The sequence below is a fragment of the Lissotriton helveticus genome, chromosome 2_1, assembly GCF_964261635.1.
Source record: "Lissotriton helveticus chromosome 2_1, aLisHel1.1, whole genome shotgun sequence".
Taxonomy (NCBI): Eukaryota; Metazoa; Chordata; class Amphibia; order Caudata; family Salamandridae; genus Lissotriton; species Lissotriton helveticus.
This window is the reverse complement of record NC_136059.1, coordinates 1943223942-1943246638: the sequence shown is the minus strand read 5'-3', so window position 1 is coordinate 1943246638 and position 22697 is coordinate 1943223942. Positions and strand designations below refer to the sequence as shown.

At 41.3% G+C, this 22697-nt stretch overlaps 1 protein-coding gene across 1 annotated transcript in view; it reads left to right on the top strand.

The window, feature by feature from the left end:
* Nucleotides 1-22697, top strand: part of LOC144818959 (uncharacterized) — a 552374-nt gene that overhangs the window by 41292 nt on the left and 488385 nt on the right. Inside the window, exon 2 of the mRNA XM_078676876.1 lies at nucleotides 21203-21520. Coding sequence (XP_078533002.1) covers nucleotides 21203-21520 — 318 coding nt within the window. The remainder of the gene's footprint in view (nucleotides 1-21202; nucleotides 21521-22697) is intronic.

Below are 22697 nucleotides of genomic sequence, written 5' to 3'. Positions count from 1 at the left end.
GGGGCATGGCCTCTGAACACCTGTCTGCAACGCAGCTCCCTGGTGCATACTGGAGATACCTGTTGGGCTAGTTGGCCATTTTATAAAAGAAACAAACATTTTTTGCCGTGGGGGTCCTTGTGGGACCCCAAGCAGGCCTATGGGGTCAGGGTGTTTCTACCCTGCCCCCTTTGTGTGTTTTTCATGTTTTTTTCACTGCTTTCTTGTGCCTCTGTTCTACAGAGGCACAAGATGGCTGCCAACACATCCTGGTTTGGAGTGTTAACAGCCAAATTTGGAGTAATTCCATTAAGCAAAGCGGGCTGTAGCTGCAACTAAAGATCCCTATGGAAAATTGCATGGGGAAAACATGTTTTGGGACCCCCCCTTTTTTCTAGGCCTCCGCTTGACGAATCACCCCAAGACTTTCAGGATAGGAGCTGATCAGAGCGAGCCACGAGTTTTGAAAATTTCGCGAAGAAAATTGGCGCCAAAGTTATTCCAAATAGAATGTTGCGGATTTCCTATGGATAATAGGTCCTAACTTTAACTACCTACTGGCGACCGACAGTAGGTAGTTATAGTTAGGACCTATTATCTATAGGAAAACCACAACATTCTATTGCCAATAACTTTGGTGCCGATTGATGAATGTTCTCGACATTTTACAAACTTTTGGCCAGCTCAGTTCCGCTCCTTCCCTGAAAGTTTGGGGGTGATTGGTCAAGCGGGGGCAGAGAAAAAAGGGGGTCTCAAAACGTGTTTTCCCCATGCAATTTCCCATAGGACCTTCAGACACGGCTTCAGCGAGAACGGCTGAACGGAATTACATCAAATTTGGCGGAGAGGTAGTCCTCAGTTCCGACTTGTGCCTTTGGCTTATCTGGTGTCAATCTGTACAGTAGTTTCTGAGAAAATTAGGGTAAAGTCATTTATATATCTATGGGCGCGACGGATCCGCGGATTGTACGAGTATTGTAATTGTAGCATAAGCGCACCGTCCTGATCACACGCTCAATTCTAATTGGCTGTCAAGCGGTTGTAAACATTTGAAACAAGGAACTGTTGGCAGCCATTTTGTGCCTCCGAAGAAGCGAGGGTGAAGAAGTGTGTGAAATATGTGTTGAAAACGTGAACAGGGGCAGGGTAGACACACCCTGACCCCCTAGGCCTGCTCAGGGGTCTCATAAGGACCAGTAGGACAAAAAAAGTACACATTTGTTTTACAAAAAAAGTCACGGGATGCGCGTAGGATCCGCGCATTTTGCAGCTGAAAAAAACAAAGCATGTATTTTTGAGATATATATCAAGCTTATGTGTATAGATGTTGGGTGGCTCTAAAACGAGCCCTTGTGTTTATTGAGAGATTTTAGTACCTACAAGTAAGTACCGATGTAGAGTCTAAAGTGCATGAGGAAGACTCTGCTCCCTTCATCTGTAAAATATACACTATCTCTTCTATAGATGCCATGCATAATGAGAACGCAGATTGCTGTGGTATATCGACACCATTCTATAGTCTTGTAGAAAGGTAGAAACAGATTTATTCACATGTTTCCTAGCTTTCTCAATTTGTGGACAAAATTGATTGGACTAGTTGCATTTCTGCCTTTGTCATATGTTAGAATAGTTAAAGGGAGTTTGGGGGAAAAGTGAAATTAAAACAGAAAAGAAATGATTAGTTGTTTGACAACGTTCTACACAGAATACTATGGTGCATGTTTCTGTTTTTTAAAAACATGATTCTTATTGGTTATCAAAATATGATTGAAAATAACATTACGTAGGATAAGGTTGTATATTGAGAAGTCGAGCACACTTGCTGTTTTATTTAGCAACATTGTGTGATGAACTTTTGCTTTCTTCGGGAGCTGGCACTGCTTTTTTGCATGGGGAGATGCTAATTTGTATGTGGAAATGCAATCTGCTTTGGATTTTGAAAGTGAGAACAGATTTCACTGCTCTGTCTTTCAAAATGCAAACTATGTTTGCTATGGGAGGGCGGGAGTCGTGAGAGTTTTGCACTGTGAAAGCAAACAGCTGAATACCTGGGGTAGGCACCTCGAGACACTGCAGGAGCCGGTCGTGGTAGTTCCCAGGGCCCTCGAGGGCACCAGGCGGAGGACCATGCAGTCTGCCTCCCGTAATAGACAAATTCCCGAGGGTGATGATTCCCGGAGCTTGAGGGGGGTCGTTGAGGCCCACATACTTGTAATATTGTAAGGGGGGTTGGACGCGAAAGTGGTGCAAGGGGGTTGTAAATCTGGTACACAGTGTTTTGTTTTACTTTGCTTTCCTTTCTGTCATGTAGAGGATCTTGGGTAAATATAACGCTTTTTGTACAGCCAGTAACTTTTAACCCTACCCCCAAACAGCTTTCTGCCTGTTACTATAGTAACAGTTCATGGAACACTTACGTGGGCACAGAGGTTAGAAGTTCACCATACTATGTTGTTAATGGCGTTGTAGTTTAAAAACTTTTGAATTGTAACCATTAGTTGTAAGTATAGACTCTGGTAAAGATATGGTAAAGAGTTAGCCTTAGAATTATACTTCGAATTATAAATATAATTTCTATTGAGGACTGCTACCCCCACAAAAAAAAACAAGTCGTATGTACTTTTTTATTAACTTTTATTAAAACAATAAATAACTGGAAATATAACTAAATGATAACAATACAATAAATAACTAGAACCATAACTTTAACAAAACAATATAATAATCCAATAGAAGTACTGTAGTTAATCTGCAAAACAAAAAAGAAAATTAGTGTTTAAAATTAGATCGATGTGACTAAATGAGGTCAAACATTACAAGTCAAAGTAACACTTGATGATATTTACTGTTTTTTTAATGTGTGCAGTGTGCCTGATAGATTTCACTTATCTTATAGGCTTGCATTCAAACGGTGTCTGTATAGGAGTGCCTACTGCGTCATATTTATATTACAGATGAACAGGTCTTTAAAATGATTCAGAGATGAGACAGAATTAGGTGAGGGATCAAGTCATTATGGAGGACAATACTTTTTAGGGCTTATATATAAAACTCTTGTGCCAATTTTGTGTTACTTTTCTCATGTTGAAAGTGATGCAAGAGTGGCGCAAGGGGTTTGTAAATAAGCTCCTTTATTTCTAATGCATTTAATCGGAGACATTGTATATCTAAGCTGCTCTGCTTACTTTGTGGAAACACTGTGAACAGTAGAGTTCACCACTTCAACTCAGCTTTGGTTCTGCACGTCAGAGTGGACAGCAGCGTCCATAACTTTAAAAAAGAAAGAGAAAAGATGTGAGAGAGAAAGAGAGAGAAAACAACATTAAAACTGTGAGAGAGAGAAAGTTATAGATGGAGCAGATTTACAAACCTAGCCTCCACCACCCATGGACCTTCCTGCCTGTTGTTGCTACCTCCTTTGCTATGCCTTATCAATCAAATCTCTTCACCTGACCTTGGATGTACTCACTCTCAAAACGCTGCCACTGCCATTGTACATGCAGACTTTGGTCCACCCTTTTTATCCATTTTTGCACTTTGAGATATAACGTCCTACCTCTGTTCTTCATCTCCTACTTTCTCCGTTCGAATTCACTTGTAAAGAGCTTATCAAGCCTTCAAGAGAAAATGTAAGAAGGCTGGGATACAACTTTATATGTGAGTTCTGTATGGCATCCTAATACCCGATCATGTAATTTCATCTTACTACCTTTATGTAATGCACTTCAGTTGCAGTGTTCATTCTTATCTGGCTGTGTGCGTTACGACAATTAAAGGTACCATTTTTCTGCATATTTTTAATAAAGCATATGACACAATGCATAGTGACACCGTATTTATTGAATGTTTTGAAATTAATTTCCACAAGTCTTAAAAAAGGTGAATGCAAGAAAAGTTACTTGCCGCATATGCAAGACTGCTTTCAAGAAGAGACCCCAATAAAGAGTACTGATGTGGAAGCACTTGCAGACTCAGAATCCAGTCAACTTTGCAAGGAAAGAGTTAAGGAGATTGAGAGAGGCTCCTCCTGCTTCATGAGAAGGCCCAAGTACCAGTGGAGCAACACCGTCAACCTCTACTGCACAGCCTAATATTCATCCCCAATTTGGAACCCTTTAAGAGAAAAAGTAAGAAAGTTGGGAGCTCTGTATGCCATTCTAATACCTAATTATTCATTAGTTATATAGAGATCAACCCTGTATCAGACCCATCAGTTCAAGTGTGAATTAGAGAATATCTGCCGCCAAAAACCCCTCAAGTACTTATATCTGTTACTTTTTAACTTCGTCGACTAGTCATATTGAGAGTATTTCCCTTAACGTTATTCGTTAAAAGTTTGGGAATCTTTCTGGTTTCATACAACTAGTTCATGCCATATTTGAGACATCGCTGTTATGAACTGGAACAGGTGGATATACTTTCTTCAATTTCGGCAATTTGCTGCTGAGTTATGTAACATTCTGCAAACTAAAAAAAGTAAAAAATTTATATGTTGTACATATGTCCAAGGTTAATTTTAATGCTCATAAAAACAATTGTTCTCAATAGGATTGGGGATGAAAAGCAATCATCAGAGGTTATATTTGGCCAGCAAAATAGGAAATAGCATTGCATTATACAAATGTTAGGCTGAGATTGGTCACTCACTTCATTCACAAACTCCTGGGCTTGATCTGATCGAACCCTTTTTGGACTTCCATGATCTAGAAATTGAGAAATAAACATCAAGGAAAATTAAAAGACATGTTTTCAAATAAAAAAAATTCAAAACAACATTTTCACTTTGTATCTGAAGTGCAGGCTGAAAACGTGGAACGAGCATTTAAATGAGAAATGGGTTTCAGAAACAAATGTCTATAAGACTATCACAATGGAGATTTATATTTTATAAAAATATTTATAGAAGCAAGAAAAAATATAACTCATACATTGTTCAATTTTAAATGACATATTTAGCCAATAAAATCGGGAGGACATGCTTTTTTTAATGTTTGGTTGATTTCAGAATGCTTACTAATTCTAGTAAAACATGACAATAACAGTTATTTGTCTGCAAACACATGAAATACACAAATGCTTACCTCAGAATGCTTTTCTATTGTGAAATGTTGAAGTCAAACCTGATAACTCCATTAGGTCCATTGCAATTTTCGGATGATAAGATATGGAGAGCAGTCAGTGGATCTGGTGTGTCGAGTTGTTCACCACCACGTGGTATAGTGTATGGGCAGGAATAAACAGCTTGTGGTGACCAGTACGTCTCAGGGTTGAGGTATCTGTGTAATGAGATAAAACAGGGGGAAAAAAAAGTTTAAGGTTATTAAAAAACACGGAGAGCGTGCTAAAATACAATATTGGCCAATCGATTACATATGCATTACATGGGGAGGAAGCAACACGTGGCGCACTACTTAAATAATGAAAGGCGGCAGGATTAAGTGATTTGCCCAGAAACATTGCCTACCAAGGCAAGATATTTGAGGTATAAGAGCTGTAAAGCGTGCTAAAATACACTATTACTGAAAACATTACTTTTGCAATGCATGGGGCACGTGACGCACTACTTACATGAGAAAAAGTATGTCGCATGAACTTGAACAGCACGTAGCACACTGCTGTGGAGGTGGCCACGTGGCACTTGGCAAATTAAAGAAACGCAGCAGGATTAAGTGATTTACACAGAACAAAGGATAAGAAATCAAGTTTAGCGTTATTATAAAACATGGAGAGCGTGCTAAAATAAAATACAACATTGACCAATCGATTACATGTGCAGTGCATGGGGAGGAAGCAGCACTACTTAAAAATTTTCATGCGGCAGGATTAAGTGATTTGCCCAGAAACATCACCTACCAAGGCAAGATAGTTGAGGTGTAAGAGCTGGAAACCTTGCTAAAATACACTATTGCCGAAAACATTACTTTTGCAATGCATGGGGCATGTGACGCACTGCTTACATGAGAAAAACTACATCGCATTAAGTTGAACAGCACATAAGCACACTTCTGCAGGAATGGCAACGTGGCGCTTGGCAAATTAAAGAAACGCAGCAGGATTAAGTGATTTGCCCAGAAACAAAAGTTACGAAGTCAACTCTAACAATATAAAAAAGCAGGAAAGCGTGTTTAAAAACAACATTGTCAAATCGAACAAAAATTTGCATTCACGTGGTATTAAAAGATTGTTAAGATTAATTCATTTAATTACTCTTAACAAAAGTGCTCACCTACGAAGAAGTGGATACGAACACTCTTAATGGCTGTGACTGCGGAATAGGAAAAGTTCAGGTTGGCAGGTTAAAAATGCTTTGCAGAAGGATGATTGGTTCAGGATGATGTCACTCGGTGTGAGAGCTGTGATTAGACATGTAATTGAGCATGCGCAAATAAAATGAAATACGTTAGAGGTACATAGTCAGACGGTGGGACGTATTGTGCGCATGCGTAACATTAACACGCTTGCGCTACCGCAAACATGCGTGCGCAAAGTGAAGGCAACTTCTAGGGGGTACATACATAGATGGAGTTCGGATGTCGATAGAACACTGGCTCCCGCAGGAGGCGGGATGCCAGCGGGACAGTGGGGGAATTGGAGACCCTCCTACGGTCCCCAACGGTGACGCCCAAAATAAATAAAAGAAATAGGCAGTCCCCGGAGCCTTGAAGTGGCTTCAGGAGGGGGGCTATGCACCTCTCCTCCATCACATAATAATATATAATTAGCCATGCCCTGGGAGCTGGCGACTCCGGTGCCCGGAATTGGCCACGGGAGGGGGGACTACGCGGCCCACTTCCCATAAAAAAATTTAATTCGGATACTCCGCTTATTGTCATCGTACCAGAAAGCGCACCCTTCTGATCACGCGCTGAAGGCTAATTGGCTGTCAAGTGGTTGTCAACATTCGAAACTAGAAACTATTGGCAGCCATTTTATGTCTCGGTACAAGAAGGCTGAAGAAGCGTGTGAAATGTGTGTTTAAAGCGTGAAAAGGGGGAGGGTAGACACACCCTGATCCTCTAGGTCTGCTCCGGGGGTCCCACAAGGTCCCCCAGGGCCCCTATTTTAATTTTTTTTGGGGTAAGGATCATGGGGTGCGCATATGATCCGCGCATTCTAGCAATATAAAAAAAAAAGACGTGGGCTTCCGCGTGTCTTTGGTAATTTGCATTCTTCCAACTGTTTAGAGGAGATGCAGCAGTGCTGGATCCAGGATCCACCACTGAGTAAGAAAAGGTAACAATAACACTATTTACCTGCTAAGTGAATTTCCTTTCATAGGCTAACATTCACTGTTTTTACTTGCAGATTCTTCTAAGTGTGGAGTTTTGGAACTTTAAAATATTCACCTAAAATCATCCGAACAACGAATTCCAATTTATTCACCTGTTATCAGGAGAGAAACCAGTGCTGCATCTTGTAGCCCAGCATTGACCCTGAAAAGTAGTTCTAAGCATACTTACAAGTAACATGTTTTTCCTTCCATAGGAATCCCCTTCCTACAACAAAAAATGAATACATTTAGATTTGGGGGTCAGGCTCTAGGGGATGAGGTACAGGGCCCAAAAAAAGTAAAAGGAAGGGGTGCCACACGATGTAATGTAATTTAAAAAATAAAATATCTAAAAATAAATAGTTTAAATAAAAATTAGTAAATCAGTATCAAAAAAATAAATATAAGAATAAATATACAAAACCTTTAAAATTCACTGAAAAAACTAACCCTGGGCGTAGTGGGCGGAGTGGGGCTCCGTGGAGATACGCGAAGTGGGCGCACAACTACGCCCACCCGCGCACTCCGCGTAGCCCCACTCCGCGCGGCCCGCCTCCCTCCCGCCCTCCCTAAATACATAAATAAAATTAAAAAAAGCTTTTAAAAACACTTACCTTGTCTGCCGCGTCCCCGGGGCTCCCTCTCGCCGTCCCGCGATTCGCGCCGCCACCGAATCGGATCCTAATGCACATGCGCGGGCGGCCGCGCATGCACATTCCTCATGAGAAATGCGCATGCGCGGCCGCCCGCGCATGCGCATTAGGATCCGAAATGGCGGCGCGAATCGCGGGACGGCGAGAGGGAGCCCCGGGGACGCAGGCAGACAAGGTAAGTGTTTTTAAAAGCTTTTTAAACTTTTATTTATGTATTTGGGGAGGGCGGGAGGGAGGCGGGTGGCGGCCGGCTACGCACCGTCTGCGGAGCGCGCGGAGTGCCGCCTGGCTACGCCCGCTACGCAAAATGCGTAGGAGACGGCACTCCGTGCACTCCGTGCACGGAGCGTAGCTGGCCGCCCACCCTTAGAAAAAACCATAGGTTTCAGACATGTTATAGTTAGGAATTAGAATTTAAAAACCTCAGAAATTCACACAGGTTTCAGGGGTGTTAAATTTAGTTGGACATTTCACTCCATTGAAATTCTCCCGTTATAGTTAGTTGTACTAACTATAACTCACGCGCCCGCAATCCACTGCTGGTGATGTCACATATTGCATCATTCATGACCTGGTCAGTGACATCACTGATGACATCACTGATGACATCTCAAATGACATCACTGATGACATCACTGATGACATCATCCACGTGACAATCTGATAAATTATTTCATTCACTAGAATAACTTTTTAACACTCATTATAAAATATGAAGTACCATACTTTAAAGCACTGACACACTAATACAAGTTTCTAAAAAGCCACTTACTGATTCCTAGATCTACACACACATCTAAACACTTACCTATAGATTCACTATACATGGTAACAAAGATCAATACAACACTATTAAATATACTTATACACCTACATCAACATTACACACCAGCACACATCCTATTCACTTATGCAGTCATTCTACTCACTTATGCAAACAATTGATCATACTTATATTTACTAAGCTACACACTTACACAAACACCACTTTATTTATTGATATAGATAGTAACTCATACTTAGTATGTTATAAAATCACAATTACAAGTATACAGTTATCCATACGTCACTCATAAAACACTGAGTATTATGTATAGTTATTTATATACAACAACTGTCACATACACTGCTTTTTATATTTCTAGTTTTTTGGACAAGCTTTATTGAGAAATATATTTACTCATCACCACACCCATAAAGAGATTCATTCACCCAAACAACAGTTTCCACATACAGTCTTAACCTTATATACCTACTAAATCAACTATTTACACATCTTTGGACAGTCACACACCTCCCACCCAACCACACACACATTCATTCACTATCCCATACAAATTCTCACTTAACTAATTAATAACTAATATAGACTTTCACATAGCTAGTAACCAACTTATGTAGTAGTTTACACAACAAGAGATAGAGTGATACAGGTATTCACAAAGTTTAATCACTATCCCATATATTTAGTGAGACACTTTAAATTTGTCACTTAGACAGTCAATCACATTGCTACTAAATCCTCCATTCAGACACTTATACACGCACTAAGTCTTCAAGGCAGATTGATATATATTACCTACTGGCGGTCGCCAGTAGGTAGTTATAGTTAGGATCGTTTTCCATAGGAAATCCGCAACATTCTATTGGGAATAACTTTGGCGCCAAATGAGGGATCTGCCTGTAATTTTCCTTAACATTGCCTCGCTGCGCTCCGCTCCTTCCCTGAAAGTTTCGGGGGGATCCATCAAGCGGGGGCCGAGATAAAAGGGGGGTCCCAAAACGTGTTTTCCCCATGTTAATTTCCATAGGGCGGTTGGACTCACTTTTAGCCCGAACGGCTGAATGGATTTCCACCAAACTTGGCAAAATTGTAGGGACTGGTACCCCGATGTGCCTTTGCTATGTCTCAAGATATATGCTCCAGTGGTTTTTACGAACATTAACTTTGAAAAAATATATATTGGGCTACATTGGGCTATATATATGTTAGAGCCCAAATGTAGCCCAATGTAGCCCAATGTAGCCCAAAGATGGCCACCAGAGACAAAAAAAAACAAATGTAGCCCAAATATCAGCCAGATGTAGCCCAACTATAGCCCAATGACAGAATGTCCCAGAGTGTTCTAAACAACAACTAGAGCGCTAACAGTCTTACTTATGACAAAAGTATGGCACACCTGAATTCATCTTGATTGGAATAAAGTGGTAACACTTAATACATTTAATTTGAAAAGGAACAAAATGAGGGGTTTCATTTTGCCATAGAAATTTTATATGTACATATATATATATATATTACCTACTGGCGGTCGCCAGTAGGTAGTTATAGTTAGGATTGTTTTCCATAGGGAATCCGCAACATTCTATTGGGAATAACTTTGGCGCAGATTGAGGGATCTGCCTGTAATTTTCCTCAAAGTTGCCTCGCGGTGGTCCACTCCTTCCCTGAAAGTTTCTGGGGGATTCGTCAAGTGGGGGCTGAGATAAAAGGGGGGTTCCAAAACGTGTTTTCCCCATGTTAATTTCCATAGGGCGGTTGGACTCACTTTTAGCCCGAACGGCTGAATGGATTTCCACGAAACTTGGCAAAATTGTAGGGACTGGTAGCCTGATGTGCCTTTGCTATGTCTAAAGATATGTGCTCCAGTGAATTTTGAGTAATTTAGGTTCAAAAAAATAAATATATCTATAAGCGCGCACCGGTACGCGCACCGGGGCGCGTACCGTATGCGTAACGCGAGTACGCGAGTGGAAAGCTGATTGGTTCACGGGTGTCTGTCAACATTCCAAACAGACCGGAGCGGCTGCCATCTTGTGTCTCGGTAGGATCGAGACACAAGAGGTGCCAAAACAAAGGGGGAAATAACCAAAAGGGGGCAGGGTAGACCCCCCTGACCCCCTAGGTTTGATGTGGGGGTCATAAAAGGGCCCCACCGCATAAAAAAAAAAGAATTGATTTTCGCGAGGGGAGCGCCCGGTACGCAGCGCCCGGTACGCGGCCCGTTGCGCGCACCGGGGAGCGTACCCTGGAGAAAAAACAATGACAGACTTCTTTACAAATGTAGCATTTTTTAATACATTGGAGGTAGTTCTTTTTCATTTTTTTAAGAACACAGCTCTTTGATGAGAATTGGAGGTAGCTCTGAAAAGAACTTTTGTTTTTCTTCTTTTTTTTAACAAAAACAAAAACAGGGAACTGGAAACAGCTCAACAGGAGCCCAAAAAAAAAAACATTAGGACTGGGGATGGCAGCGGTGGTTCTCGAGAACTCGAAACATGAGTGTGACACTTTGCTCCCCATAGCAAAGAAGATGGTCACATTTTCGGCATTTTATTATAGCCTGATTAAAAGCAGGCTGAATATTTGGTATCATCTCCTGCTCACGCCGACGCACAGAAGGTGTTGCTCCACCGGTAGAAGTAGAGCCACCATCCCTGGGAGCCTCTCGTGCCAGAGCCCTGACACTCTCCCGTGCATAGTTCTGGGGATGTTTCCTTGACACGTGGCGTATCATCGTCCACTTCCCGAAGCTGTTTTTTTTTTCTGGGATTTCCTCTCGATAAGATGGTGTGGCATATTTTACACTCCACCTTTGGAGCATTTACCTTCTTCTCCCCCTCTGGAATTTTGAAAAATGTCCAAATGAAATGTTCCTTCACAGTTCGTTCAGGAACCTCCTCATCAATGAAATCCTCAGTCTCATCACTGCTGCTGGATCCTCTTGCAGCCATGATAATAGAAGTAAATATGACACAGGTGCCAAAAGCAGGTCTTGCACTCACAAAAGTGAAACAAGAAGTGAAGGAAATGGGTGGGGATTTCAGTCTTTGTAAATAAAAAAGTTATGACTTGTTACGCTTACGCTACACGCTCTGGAGCGCTTCCGGGGGCGCGTATGCGGCGCGAACATGGGCGCTACCGGATGCGCTTCCGGGGGCGCGCCTAAATGACGTTTTGCGATCTTTTTTTTACGCACGGGGAAATAGCACTTCCGGGTGCGCGCACCGTGAGCGCACCGAGGAAATTAAAAATATATATATATATACATTAAACAAATAAATTTTTTTTACAAAAAAAAATTAATTGTTGTAAAAAACAGCTAATAAAAAAAAAAACTTAGGTTACAAAGTCGATATACAAAGGAATTAGCTTTTAAAAAAACTATGAAATTCACTGAAAAAACCATAAGTTTCACAAACGTTATAGTTAGGAATTAGTTTTTTTTAAAAAACATTGAAATTCACTGAAAAAACCATAGGTTTCAGACCAGTTATAGTTAGGAATTAGCATTTAAAAAACCTATTAAATTCACTGAAAAAACCATAGGTTTCACACCAGTTATAGTAACCTGGAAATTTTACTGACATAAAACCAATGAAATTCCCACGTTATAGTTAGTTGGACTCACTATAACTCGCACACCCTCAATGCACTGCTGATGATGTCACATATTACATCATTCATGACATGGTTAGTGACATCACTGATGACGTCACTGATGACATCACTGATGACATCACTGATGACATCACTGATGACATCTCAATTGACATCACTGATGACATCACTGATGACATCATCCATGTGATAATACAATACACCTCCTCACACTGTAATCTAACACATTATACACCTAGTGTTAAATAGAAACTACCATTCTTGAAACCATTGACACAGTAAAACCACTTAACCACATATGCACTCACTGATTTCTAGGTCTACACACACATCCACTCATTCACCCATACAATCTTTCATGCATACAGTCACTCATCAATACAAGACCAACATATACACTCATACACCAATACAGGGACTCACACACTGTCACTCATCCATTGAGTTACTCCTACACCTAGTCAGTTATGTAAAGAATCAATCACACTCCCATTTCCACAACTATACAGTTATACACACAAAACCTTGCTTATTTAAACATAGACTAACATATACTTACTGTGTTTTACAATCACTGATACAAGTACATATTGATAGATATAGTCACTTATGCAATCACAGGCAGTTAGATATAGTCATTTATATATGACAACTCTCACATGCAGCAGCTTACACAACAACAAACATAATGATGTACACATTCAGACAGTTTAGTCAGATACCCATGCATTCACTAAGACACATTTAATTACTCACTCATGCAGTCAGTCATGCACCTACTAAATCCTTCATCCAGACACTCATAGATACACTTACTCTTCAATATGTAAAACATATTTTAACTTTACAGAAACACACAGACACTGAATGATGTCATCAGTGATGTCATCAGTGATGTCATTTGAGATGTCATCAGTGATGTCATTTGAGATGTCATCAGTGATGTCACTAACCATGTCATGAATGATGTAATATGTGACATCATCAGCAGTGCATTGCGGGCGCGCGAGTTATAGTGAGTCCAACTAACTATAACGTAGGAATTTCATTGGTTTTATGTCAGTAAAATTTCCAGGTAACTATAACTGGTGTGAAACCTATGGTTTTTTCAGTGAATATATATATATATATATATATATATATATATATATATATATATATATATATATATATATATATATATATATAATAATATAATACTTATTTAAATATCGAACCAAACCACATTCACTGGATGATGTCATCAGTGATGTCACTGACCATGTCATGAATGATGTAATATGTGACATCATCAGCAGTGGATTGCGGGCGCGTGAGTTATAGTTAGCACAACTAACTATAACGGGGAAATTTCAATGGTTTTGTACGAGTGAAATGTCCAACTAACTATAACACCCCTGAAACCTGTGGTTTGTTCAGTGAATATATATCTCCTCTACCACTTCCGGTCTCCAATATCTTAGACATGGTGGATTTGCAACAACCTGTGGAGAGTGGTGATGTAAATCAAACAGGACACATGCTACATTATACAACATAGGCACATGCAGCTGCAAGTAAATGAAACAGCTGTTGAGTAAAGTAATCCATTGACCCCACTTCCCCATCCCATTTAGTCCATGCTTCACATATTTCACCTTTTCCATCCATTTGCATTCATGTAGAGCCAATTTTGCAGCAACATTCCTACCATGTGAGTGTGGTGATATTACTTCAATAATTTGCCATCGTATGTCCTATGTAAATCATGGAATAAGGGGCACCAAATGGCGTAAATCACCCCACAGGTGTTTTTCAATTTGTTACATTTTTCAATGAATACTTGACATTCAGATGTTCAAAAGTTTCCGTTTCTATACAGTATTTGCAAGCAACACAACCTCCGGATTTGTAATGAACTTGAAAGTTGAGCCAAATATAATATGCTTTATATCTTGCTTTAAAATTGAGGCAACATTAAACTCAAAAACACTTTGACTTAAGGAATGAGTTACATAATGAAGGTAGTGGGAAATACATCGAAAGTGCGCAGATGTGGTAACTCTGCCAGGATCAAAACTATTGTCACTTTAGAGGAGTGTTAATCAGTACTTACTAAAAAAATAAAAAAGGAACAAAAATGAACAAATAAAAGAAGGGGATTAAAAAATAGCATGGGAACGATTAAAAAGCACACTACTAGAAAAATTCACAATAAAAAGGCAGACATGTTGGATCAATGGGAATAGAAAGCAAAACAAAGGAACAAAAAAGCAAATATGTACAGAAAAAAACTGTACGAGAAAAAATGCAAAGTTTATGAGAAAGCAGAATTCTAATGAAACAGCTTCAGCAAGGGGAAAGAAGTGATAACAACAGACTACGGGAACTGAAAACTCAATATAAAAAAACTGTTGGGAAGCAAAAATAAGATATCAAACAGATCTCTGGAATAAATTGCTCCTAGCAAGGCGACAACGAAATTGTAAACAATTCTGGCAATTGATAAATGGCCTGTCTGTAGAGCACAAACAACACCAAAATTCAGGTATTAACGCTGCTACGTGGGAAAAACACATAGGGGAAATATATACCAAAACAGAGGAAAAAGGAATGCAAGATCACGTGGTGAATGACTGAAATAGGAGTATATGCCAAACATCAACACGCTTGGTAACATCACCAAATGATAAAAGGGACAAAAAGAATATAACAAGCAGCTTGGAATATTTCACACCGGCCGTGGAAATCAACCAACTAGAAAAAATGATAAAGAATTTAAAATCAGAGGGAGCAGCAGGGCCGAATGGTATACCAAACACTGGGGCATATTATCAAGTAAGGGCGTTACATTATCGCCGCTTTTATCGGCAGGAAACTGCCGATAAAGCGGCGATAATGGGCTTGATAATATGCTCTATGAATTCCAATCGTAGCCCATGTTAGATGTCTTCACATCTAACCTGGGCTACGATTGGAATTCATAGAGCATATTATCAAGCCCATTATCGCCGCTTTATCGGCAGTTTCCTGCCGATAAAAGCGGCGATAATGTAACGCCCTTTCTTGATAATATGCCCCACTGTTTTCAAAGAAAATCTGTCTTATTGGACAGAATACTTTACCCCTTTATTTAATGAGGTATATATTACGAACTCCATCCCAGATTCCTGGAAAGGCCCCATTTTCCAGACAATATATAAAAGCAGAAATCCTCGATTAACAACATGCTATAGACTCATAGCATTAACGGATGTGGAAGCAAAGCTATATGCAGCCTGTCTTCTGCAGCACCTGAAATCGTGGCTAGAAGTAAACAATGCAAACACAAGGAGATGATGGACGGAGAGCTGAAACTTTTCAGGCACTCACCCCTAGTCACAGATCTGGGTTGAATCCATCATCGTTCTTTAGCTCACTTTGTCACACCAGTTCAGACACAGCTATATGCAAATCAGCCATGACCCTGTGCCTCATGGGAACAGTCCAGCCCGAACTGCCAAGCCATGTCTACCCTGGACTGGAAACAAGCATCCTGGGACCGGTTTTGGGCTAACAGCCCTCATCAGCCGGGCTAGCTTGAATCCAGTGGCAAAGTGAGCAAGGGACCCACGTCTGGGCATACCCTGCCAACTTAGGGCAAACAAAGCAAACACAAGGAGATGATGGACAGAGTGCTGAAGCTTTTCAGACACTCACCCCCAGTCACAGATCTGGGTTTAAATCCATCATCATTCTTTAGCTCACTTCGCCACCCCAGTTCAGACACAGCTATAGGCAAATCAGCCTTGACCCTGAAGCCCGAAACCGGTCCTAGGATGCTTGTTTCCAGCCCAGGGAGGACCTGGCCTGGCAGTTCTGGCTGGACTGTTCCCATAGGGTGCAGGGTCAAGACTGATTGCATATGGCTGGGTCCAAACTGGAATGGCATGGTGAGCAAACAAACGATGGATTTAGGCCCAGATCTCTGTACTGGAGTGAATGTATGACATTGTTATGCATTCTGTCCATCAACTGTTCTTTTTGTATTTGTCACCCCGAGTGGGGCGGGTATGCCCAGAGGTGGGTCCCATGCTCTCCATGCCACTGGAGTCAAGCTATCCTGGCTGAGGAGGGATGAAAATACGAACCGGTCCTAGGATTCTTCTTTCCAGTCCAGGGAGGACCTGGCCTGGCAGTTCGAGCTGGACCAATATTTTTATTTACTTTCAGCAATACATGAGAGTGCATGCATTTTCTTGCTCTTGCCTCCTCTTCACTGTGAGCTACTTCCCCTACACTCTCTCCATGTTGCTCTCCAACCCCCCAGATTATGTCTTGCTTCCTCCACCCCTTGCTGTCCTGTTGAGCTTTTTTTTAGTACATCCCTCCTCCTGATCTCCTATACTACTCCTCTGTCCCTTCCTTCTCACCGCCATTGGCGATAATGATCAATTCCTCGCCACACACCCTGCTCTGTTTTGCTCCTCAACTGCTTACCATTTTCTAAAATTAAATTTTATTCCCCTGCCAAGTACATCTATACACACACACGCACATGCACACACACACAAACTCACCCCCCCACACCCACCACACCCACTCCCTTTTTGCAGTCTCTATTTAGACAGAGAGAACCATAGGAAATGTAAGGACCTCATTTACATCAATATGTGGAATGCTGTATCACTGGGCGTTCCACACCCTGGATCCGGTTGAGTCCAAAGTGGCCTCTACCACTCCGTGTAGGAGCAAGAGTTTTTTTTATATTAAAACATAAATTCTATCCTACTATAATGAAGTAGCTAGAGTGACTAAACTGTTAGAACTATTTAGGGCTATCCAAAAACAACTTTATTAGCGGAAGTCCTGATCGGGTTAAAAAACTAAAGGTGGATGACATCACAGGGTTATGACTCACCCTGTTACCCTTTATTCACGTCAATTTGTTTCGACCAGCATCTCTAGTACACTAAGGGTCAGCAGCCTTCGTCAGGACGTCAAAGTCTCTGCCTTCTAACTATCGTATAAAGTCAGCGAAATTGTCAGCTAACAGTGTCATGATGTGGGAGGTGACATGCAACCAGGAGTTCAATAGAAATATAACGGATCACCCCCAACTATACCCTGTAAGAGACTATCTATTTAGGATTTCTACTCATTTTACAATTATGTTCTCCTTAGACCATTGCTCTCTAAAGGACAAAAAGACAGAAGGAGACAGTTAAACAAAGCCAAACTTAATAACATGTACTTAAAGAATGGTCCAAAGGTGGCAATCATGTTATGTTGTAGTTTCAATTGGAAATCACAACTGGAACCATTCATGCATGGTAATGTCTGTTTGATAGTGGAATAATCATAGGATACCCCACGTGGCCACACCAGATACTCAATCAAATTCACCCATCATGTGATTTGTGGACTGATTATCATGCTCATCTTGAGCTCAATTAGGCTTCACCCAGGTGTTGAGGAAGTTCTTGTTACCTGGGTACATGCTTGTTAGAACAACAATCCATACAGGGAGGAATACAGACAGAAAAGGAACTGTGGTGAGAAGGACAGGATGGCATTTTCTGTTGTTATTACCACTCTCAATAGAGAAAACCCAAGTACCAAAAAGTTAAATAAAGTAAATGAGAATTAGAAGTGCATACAGTTGCCTAGGGATGGGATTCCCAAACTTTATTGAACCACAACCCAATTTTTAGTATGGCAGACTTTCGTGACCAACCTACCTTTAATGGACATGAGATGGGGAGATTTTTGAATGTAACTAAAGCATTGTGTGATAGAGCATTCTCATTTATGGAGAGCCCATTTTCGTTTTGCTAATAAAACTATATAGCACACAATGATACTGCGTTGGAGTCGGGTTCCTGTGAATATTCATCATTTATGCATCACCAAAATCTCTATTTACAGCACACTTCAGAATTACAATTATGTATACTTCGTTTTTGCTTTCCTAACTGCTGAATACATAAAATGCATTTACAGGTATTTACATTTTGCTGTGTGTTTCCAAAAACAAAATCCTACAGCCTTTCCTTTCACACTCGCTATACTCCAGCAAGATTGTCACACAATTCACTTTAAACACTCCTCTCTCTTTGCAGTCAGAAAAAGAAAAGTAGGCACCAATCCCGAAGTTTAAAGAATAAGCTGCAATTTGTCAGAAGACATAGCCTGACATTTGACCTCTGACTTTGAAGCACAAGCTAATGCGACCATATAAACACAAAGTGTGCCTCATTTACAAGAAATTGACGCATTGCTATGTTAAAGCAGCGATACATCAGTTTTTTCTGCCTGCTGAAGAAACCATTGCGCCACCATGGATGCACCATATTACCAAGATGGTGCACCACGGCGCAGGTTTGTTTTGCACATCGCTGAAGTTGGTGTGAAAACCGACGGATCTCCAGCAATGCGTCAAAATACAGAGGCGATGCATCAGTTTTCAGTGTCCTATCATCGATTGTATGAGGACCAAAATAATAAAGCGTGAAAAGGTGGAAAACTCACTTTGCGCTCAATTACATAGGTCCTGTATGTCACGCATACAAGTGGGCAGAGTGTACTTATATGTGTAGCACTATGCCCACTTCTGTGCTTGACATAAGACAATATTGTTACAAAATGTGACATTTACTGTCTTAAATGTCGTATACTTGTAAAGCGCACAGCTGCCCCAGCATAGGGGCGTCCCGGCGCTGTATACCGCTGGGGAACCCATCCTGGCTTTCCCTGTGGGATGGTCCCTACTGGGAATCCCCAAGGTGGAGCCAGGCATCCCCTGCGTTGATGGGGCCGTTGTGGAGATTAGGCAAGCTAATGCTCAGAGTTGCCGAGTGGGACCCCAGGTTAGAGTAGGCACCGAGGCGAGAATTGTTGAGTCCGCTGACCCTGGTCCACGACCCTGCCGCATCGGGAATTGAACCCTGGTCCCGGACCGACTTCTGCTCCCGGGTCTGCCACCTCCAACCAGTGAGCCACAGCATTCCACTACCTACCTTATGTATGCACTTACCTGTTGGGGGATGTCATACCCATCATAGGAATTCAACAGCCAATGCGTCCTTCCCATGCATGGGTTTGGCAGGCATATGGATTGGGACACATTGGCAGCAAAGCAGCAGGCTGCGTGAAAAAAAAAGTGCTAAATACCATGGGCCTCATTTATGAGGCCTTGCGTCAGTTTTGCGCTTCCGATGCATCACTTTTTGTGACGCATCGGCGGCGTAAAACATGCCACCTGTTGCACACTATTTACAAAGTGACGCATCTAAGCAGATGCGTCACTTTGTAAACCCCTGTGCTACATTATACCTGCGTCAGGTATAATGTATGCAGAGGGGGCGTTCCCCCGCAAAAAGCCTCGTAATAGTGACGCAGTGAAATCTATGAGATTTCACTGCGTCACCTTTAGGATGCTGTTGCGTCAAAATCATGTGCCTGCCTCACAGCAGGCGTAAGACTGACACAAGCCCTTTCACATGGGGCTTGCCCCATGTGAAAGGACGCATTGCTGGAGTTGCGTCACTTTTGTGACACACTCCAGCAATGCGTCACTTTTGCGCTTACAGATACGTCACAAATACTGACGTATCTGTAAGTCCTTGCGCAATGATGCGTCATAATGTAAATATGACGCATCATTGGGGTCGCAAGGAGGGCGCAATGAAAAGTGACGCATCGCTGTTTTCTCGCAGCGATGCGTCACTTTTCATAAATGAGGCCCCATGTGTCAGTTTCAAGGTAAAGCGTTTCCAATGGAACACCTACCTTGCACAGATTTAAATCTGAGGCGGCGTAGGTGATTTTCACACAGGTGAAAACTGATGCAGCCTGTAAAGAAGGGACGCATCTGCATCCGTGTAAATATGGAGCAGATGCAGCGCCGCCGTTGCGACAGAAAAAGTGACGCAATGGCAGCAGAAGGCGAAGCAAGGGGCTTGTAAATAAGCCCCAGAATTTAAAGGCATTTTTATTTATTGCTCGAGCTTTCGCGACCCACCAAATATCGGTTCCAGACCCACTGTTTGGTAAACCCTGGCCTTGGGAAACCTGAGGGAGGCATGACCTGCATCAAATCAGAACCCAGCACTCCTACGAACAATATGCACCAAAGGGCTATCACCACTGCAGAAATCCCTGCTAGAAAAGGCAGTGTACAGAGTGATTATTCAAAAGAGAGAAGGCCTCTCACTTTAAGCCCAACTAAAGAGACAAAAACTGTGCAGAATTAGATGGTTAGAGCCAAGACAGTTATTTGAGACACGCTTGTGCATCCATCCAAAACAAGGTGTCTACAAAGCATCATAAACCGTAAGGAAAATTCAAATAAGCCAGCTAGTTCAGCCTAATTGTTTGAATATTCCTTTGTCCTCTCTGTCCTACACCAAGGAAGTCAGACACAGGTACTTGAAGCGAATCCACTCGACCAGAACACTTTCACTGAGTTTGTGTTTAAAAAGCAGGGCTCTGCATGGAGGAGTGTGTAAAGACCACGACACCAGGCGGTCCAAGAAAACATGAATTTGAATACTATCAAAAGAGGAATCCTCTGGTTAAAATCACACATGCTCCTGGTCACATACAAGAACATTCAGGTACAAAATTAATTCAGCATCAGACAATTCCCGAACGTAAGTCTGCATTGCTACATTGCATTGAACACTGATTTCAAAAATGTCTCCCTAGGCACAGCACATTTTTGTCAATAAAACAAAAAGCTCTGATGTGATTGAGCAAACGACAGAAGGGGCAGATATTTCCGGAGTCCTATTTTGGGAAATGTTTTTATTGCTAAATCTTGAAATAAAAACCTGTAAACATCCTAATTGTTTGCTGAAATCATAGCTTTTCAACGTTAAGAGAAATGCTTTACGTCCAGGTTAATAATATGCATATAACTTTTTTTTTTCTGCTTAGGTATGATTTGCACCGTGGCGTGTCTTACTACCACTGCACCGCCTCTAATCACAGACCTGACGAATGGTGCTGACATAAACAGCACAGCAGTGACAACAATGCCTCAAACTTCCCAGGATAATGAATCCTTCATGACAACTGCAAACATGACGAAACCGAGCAATAGTGACGTCAACAATGCAACAGAACCACAGAATACAACACAGAACCTGCTCTCTCTTCCTACATCTGACACCGAAAACATGACTGATATCATGACTACTCGTGGATCCAGTGCAGCATCTTCAATGAAGACGGTTTCTGTAACAGTACAACCAGGTAATGGGTTCTCTTAAAGATTTTCTGTCTGCCTTATCTGCTTGTCTTATCGTTTGTGTGGTTAACCATCCATGTTCGTGCACTTTGTGGTCGATATGTAGTCAATTACTTTTCTAGCAACACCTAAAGGGTGAGAGAGTTTAGATGATACCATAGAGTTTACATAAAATCATTATCAATGCTAAAACAACCTTTGGGAACATTTCCAGCTGTGAATGAGCTGGTAGTAATGTGCTTTTCAGTTCCCTCTAAGGGGATCATAAATTGTCAACACATGCCTTGACACTTGTATTTGCTGACTTTTCATGACTCTTTGCACTTTTGAGTTGAATATTCTATGACTGAGGTGTGGCACATTCTGTGGAACCTTTGGCGATAAATCATGTGCTTAAGTTCGCGCTGCATAAAGTAGAAGCCAAGGTTGCTCTATAAATATCCAAACCCAGATTTATGAAGCCTTTGCACCAGCACTAGCAAGAGACAAAGAAATATAAAGTACTCTGCAAATAGAGACTTTTTACAGCTCGAAAACAGCTTTTTTGTCTTTTTGTGTCAAGGGAGTTTTACTGGTGCCGAACACCCAATGGTTTTGACGCAAAGACTGATCTACCTAGGTAGCCGGATTGTGCTACATACTCATGCCTACTTGGTGCAAGTGTAAACAAGCATTTACAATGCAATAGGTCTCGCATTTGCGAAACTTTGAGCTATTGGCATTGTAAATGACAATGCCTTTTGTACAACAGCACCCATTCCTTTCTGCACAGTGCACAATGTTCAGCCTCTTCATTTCTTATGCACTCAGTCTGTGATAGCTGAAACGTTTTGAGGTTGATCATGTGTAACATTTCAATAGTTTTAATGTACTTATGAGTCACATTCAGCTGCCAAATGTGTGACACTTAGGGTGGCTCTTTCTGCATTTAAAAAAATGATAGAATGAAGTGCATTGGAAGAAATAAATATCAGAAATTACTATATTTTGAACAATAAGAAGCTCTAAACATATCTTGAAAATAATGGAAAACTACTGAAATGAAAGGTCACTAACCTACACCCTCTTTCTAATATGACTACATTGTAAAACAATTGCGGCCAAGCCTTTCACGGCAATGAAGACACACTAGAAGGACATTTGCAGGGAGCTGTGAGACACTTGCTTAGCCTGACAAGACCT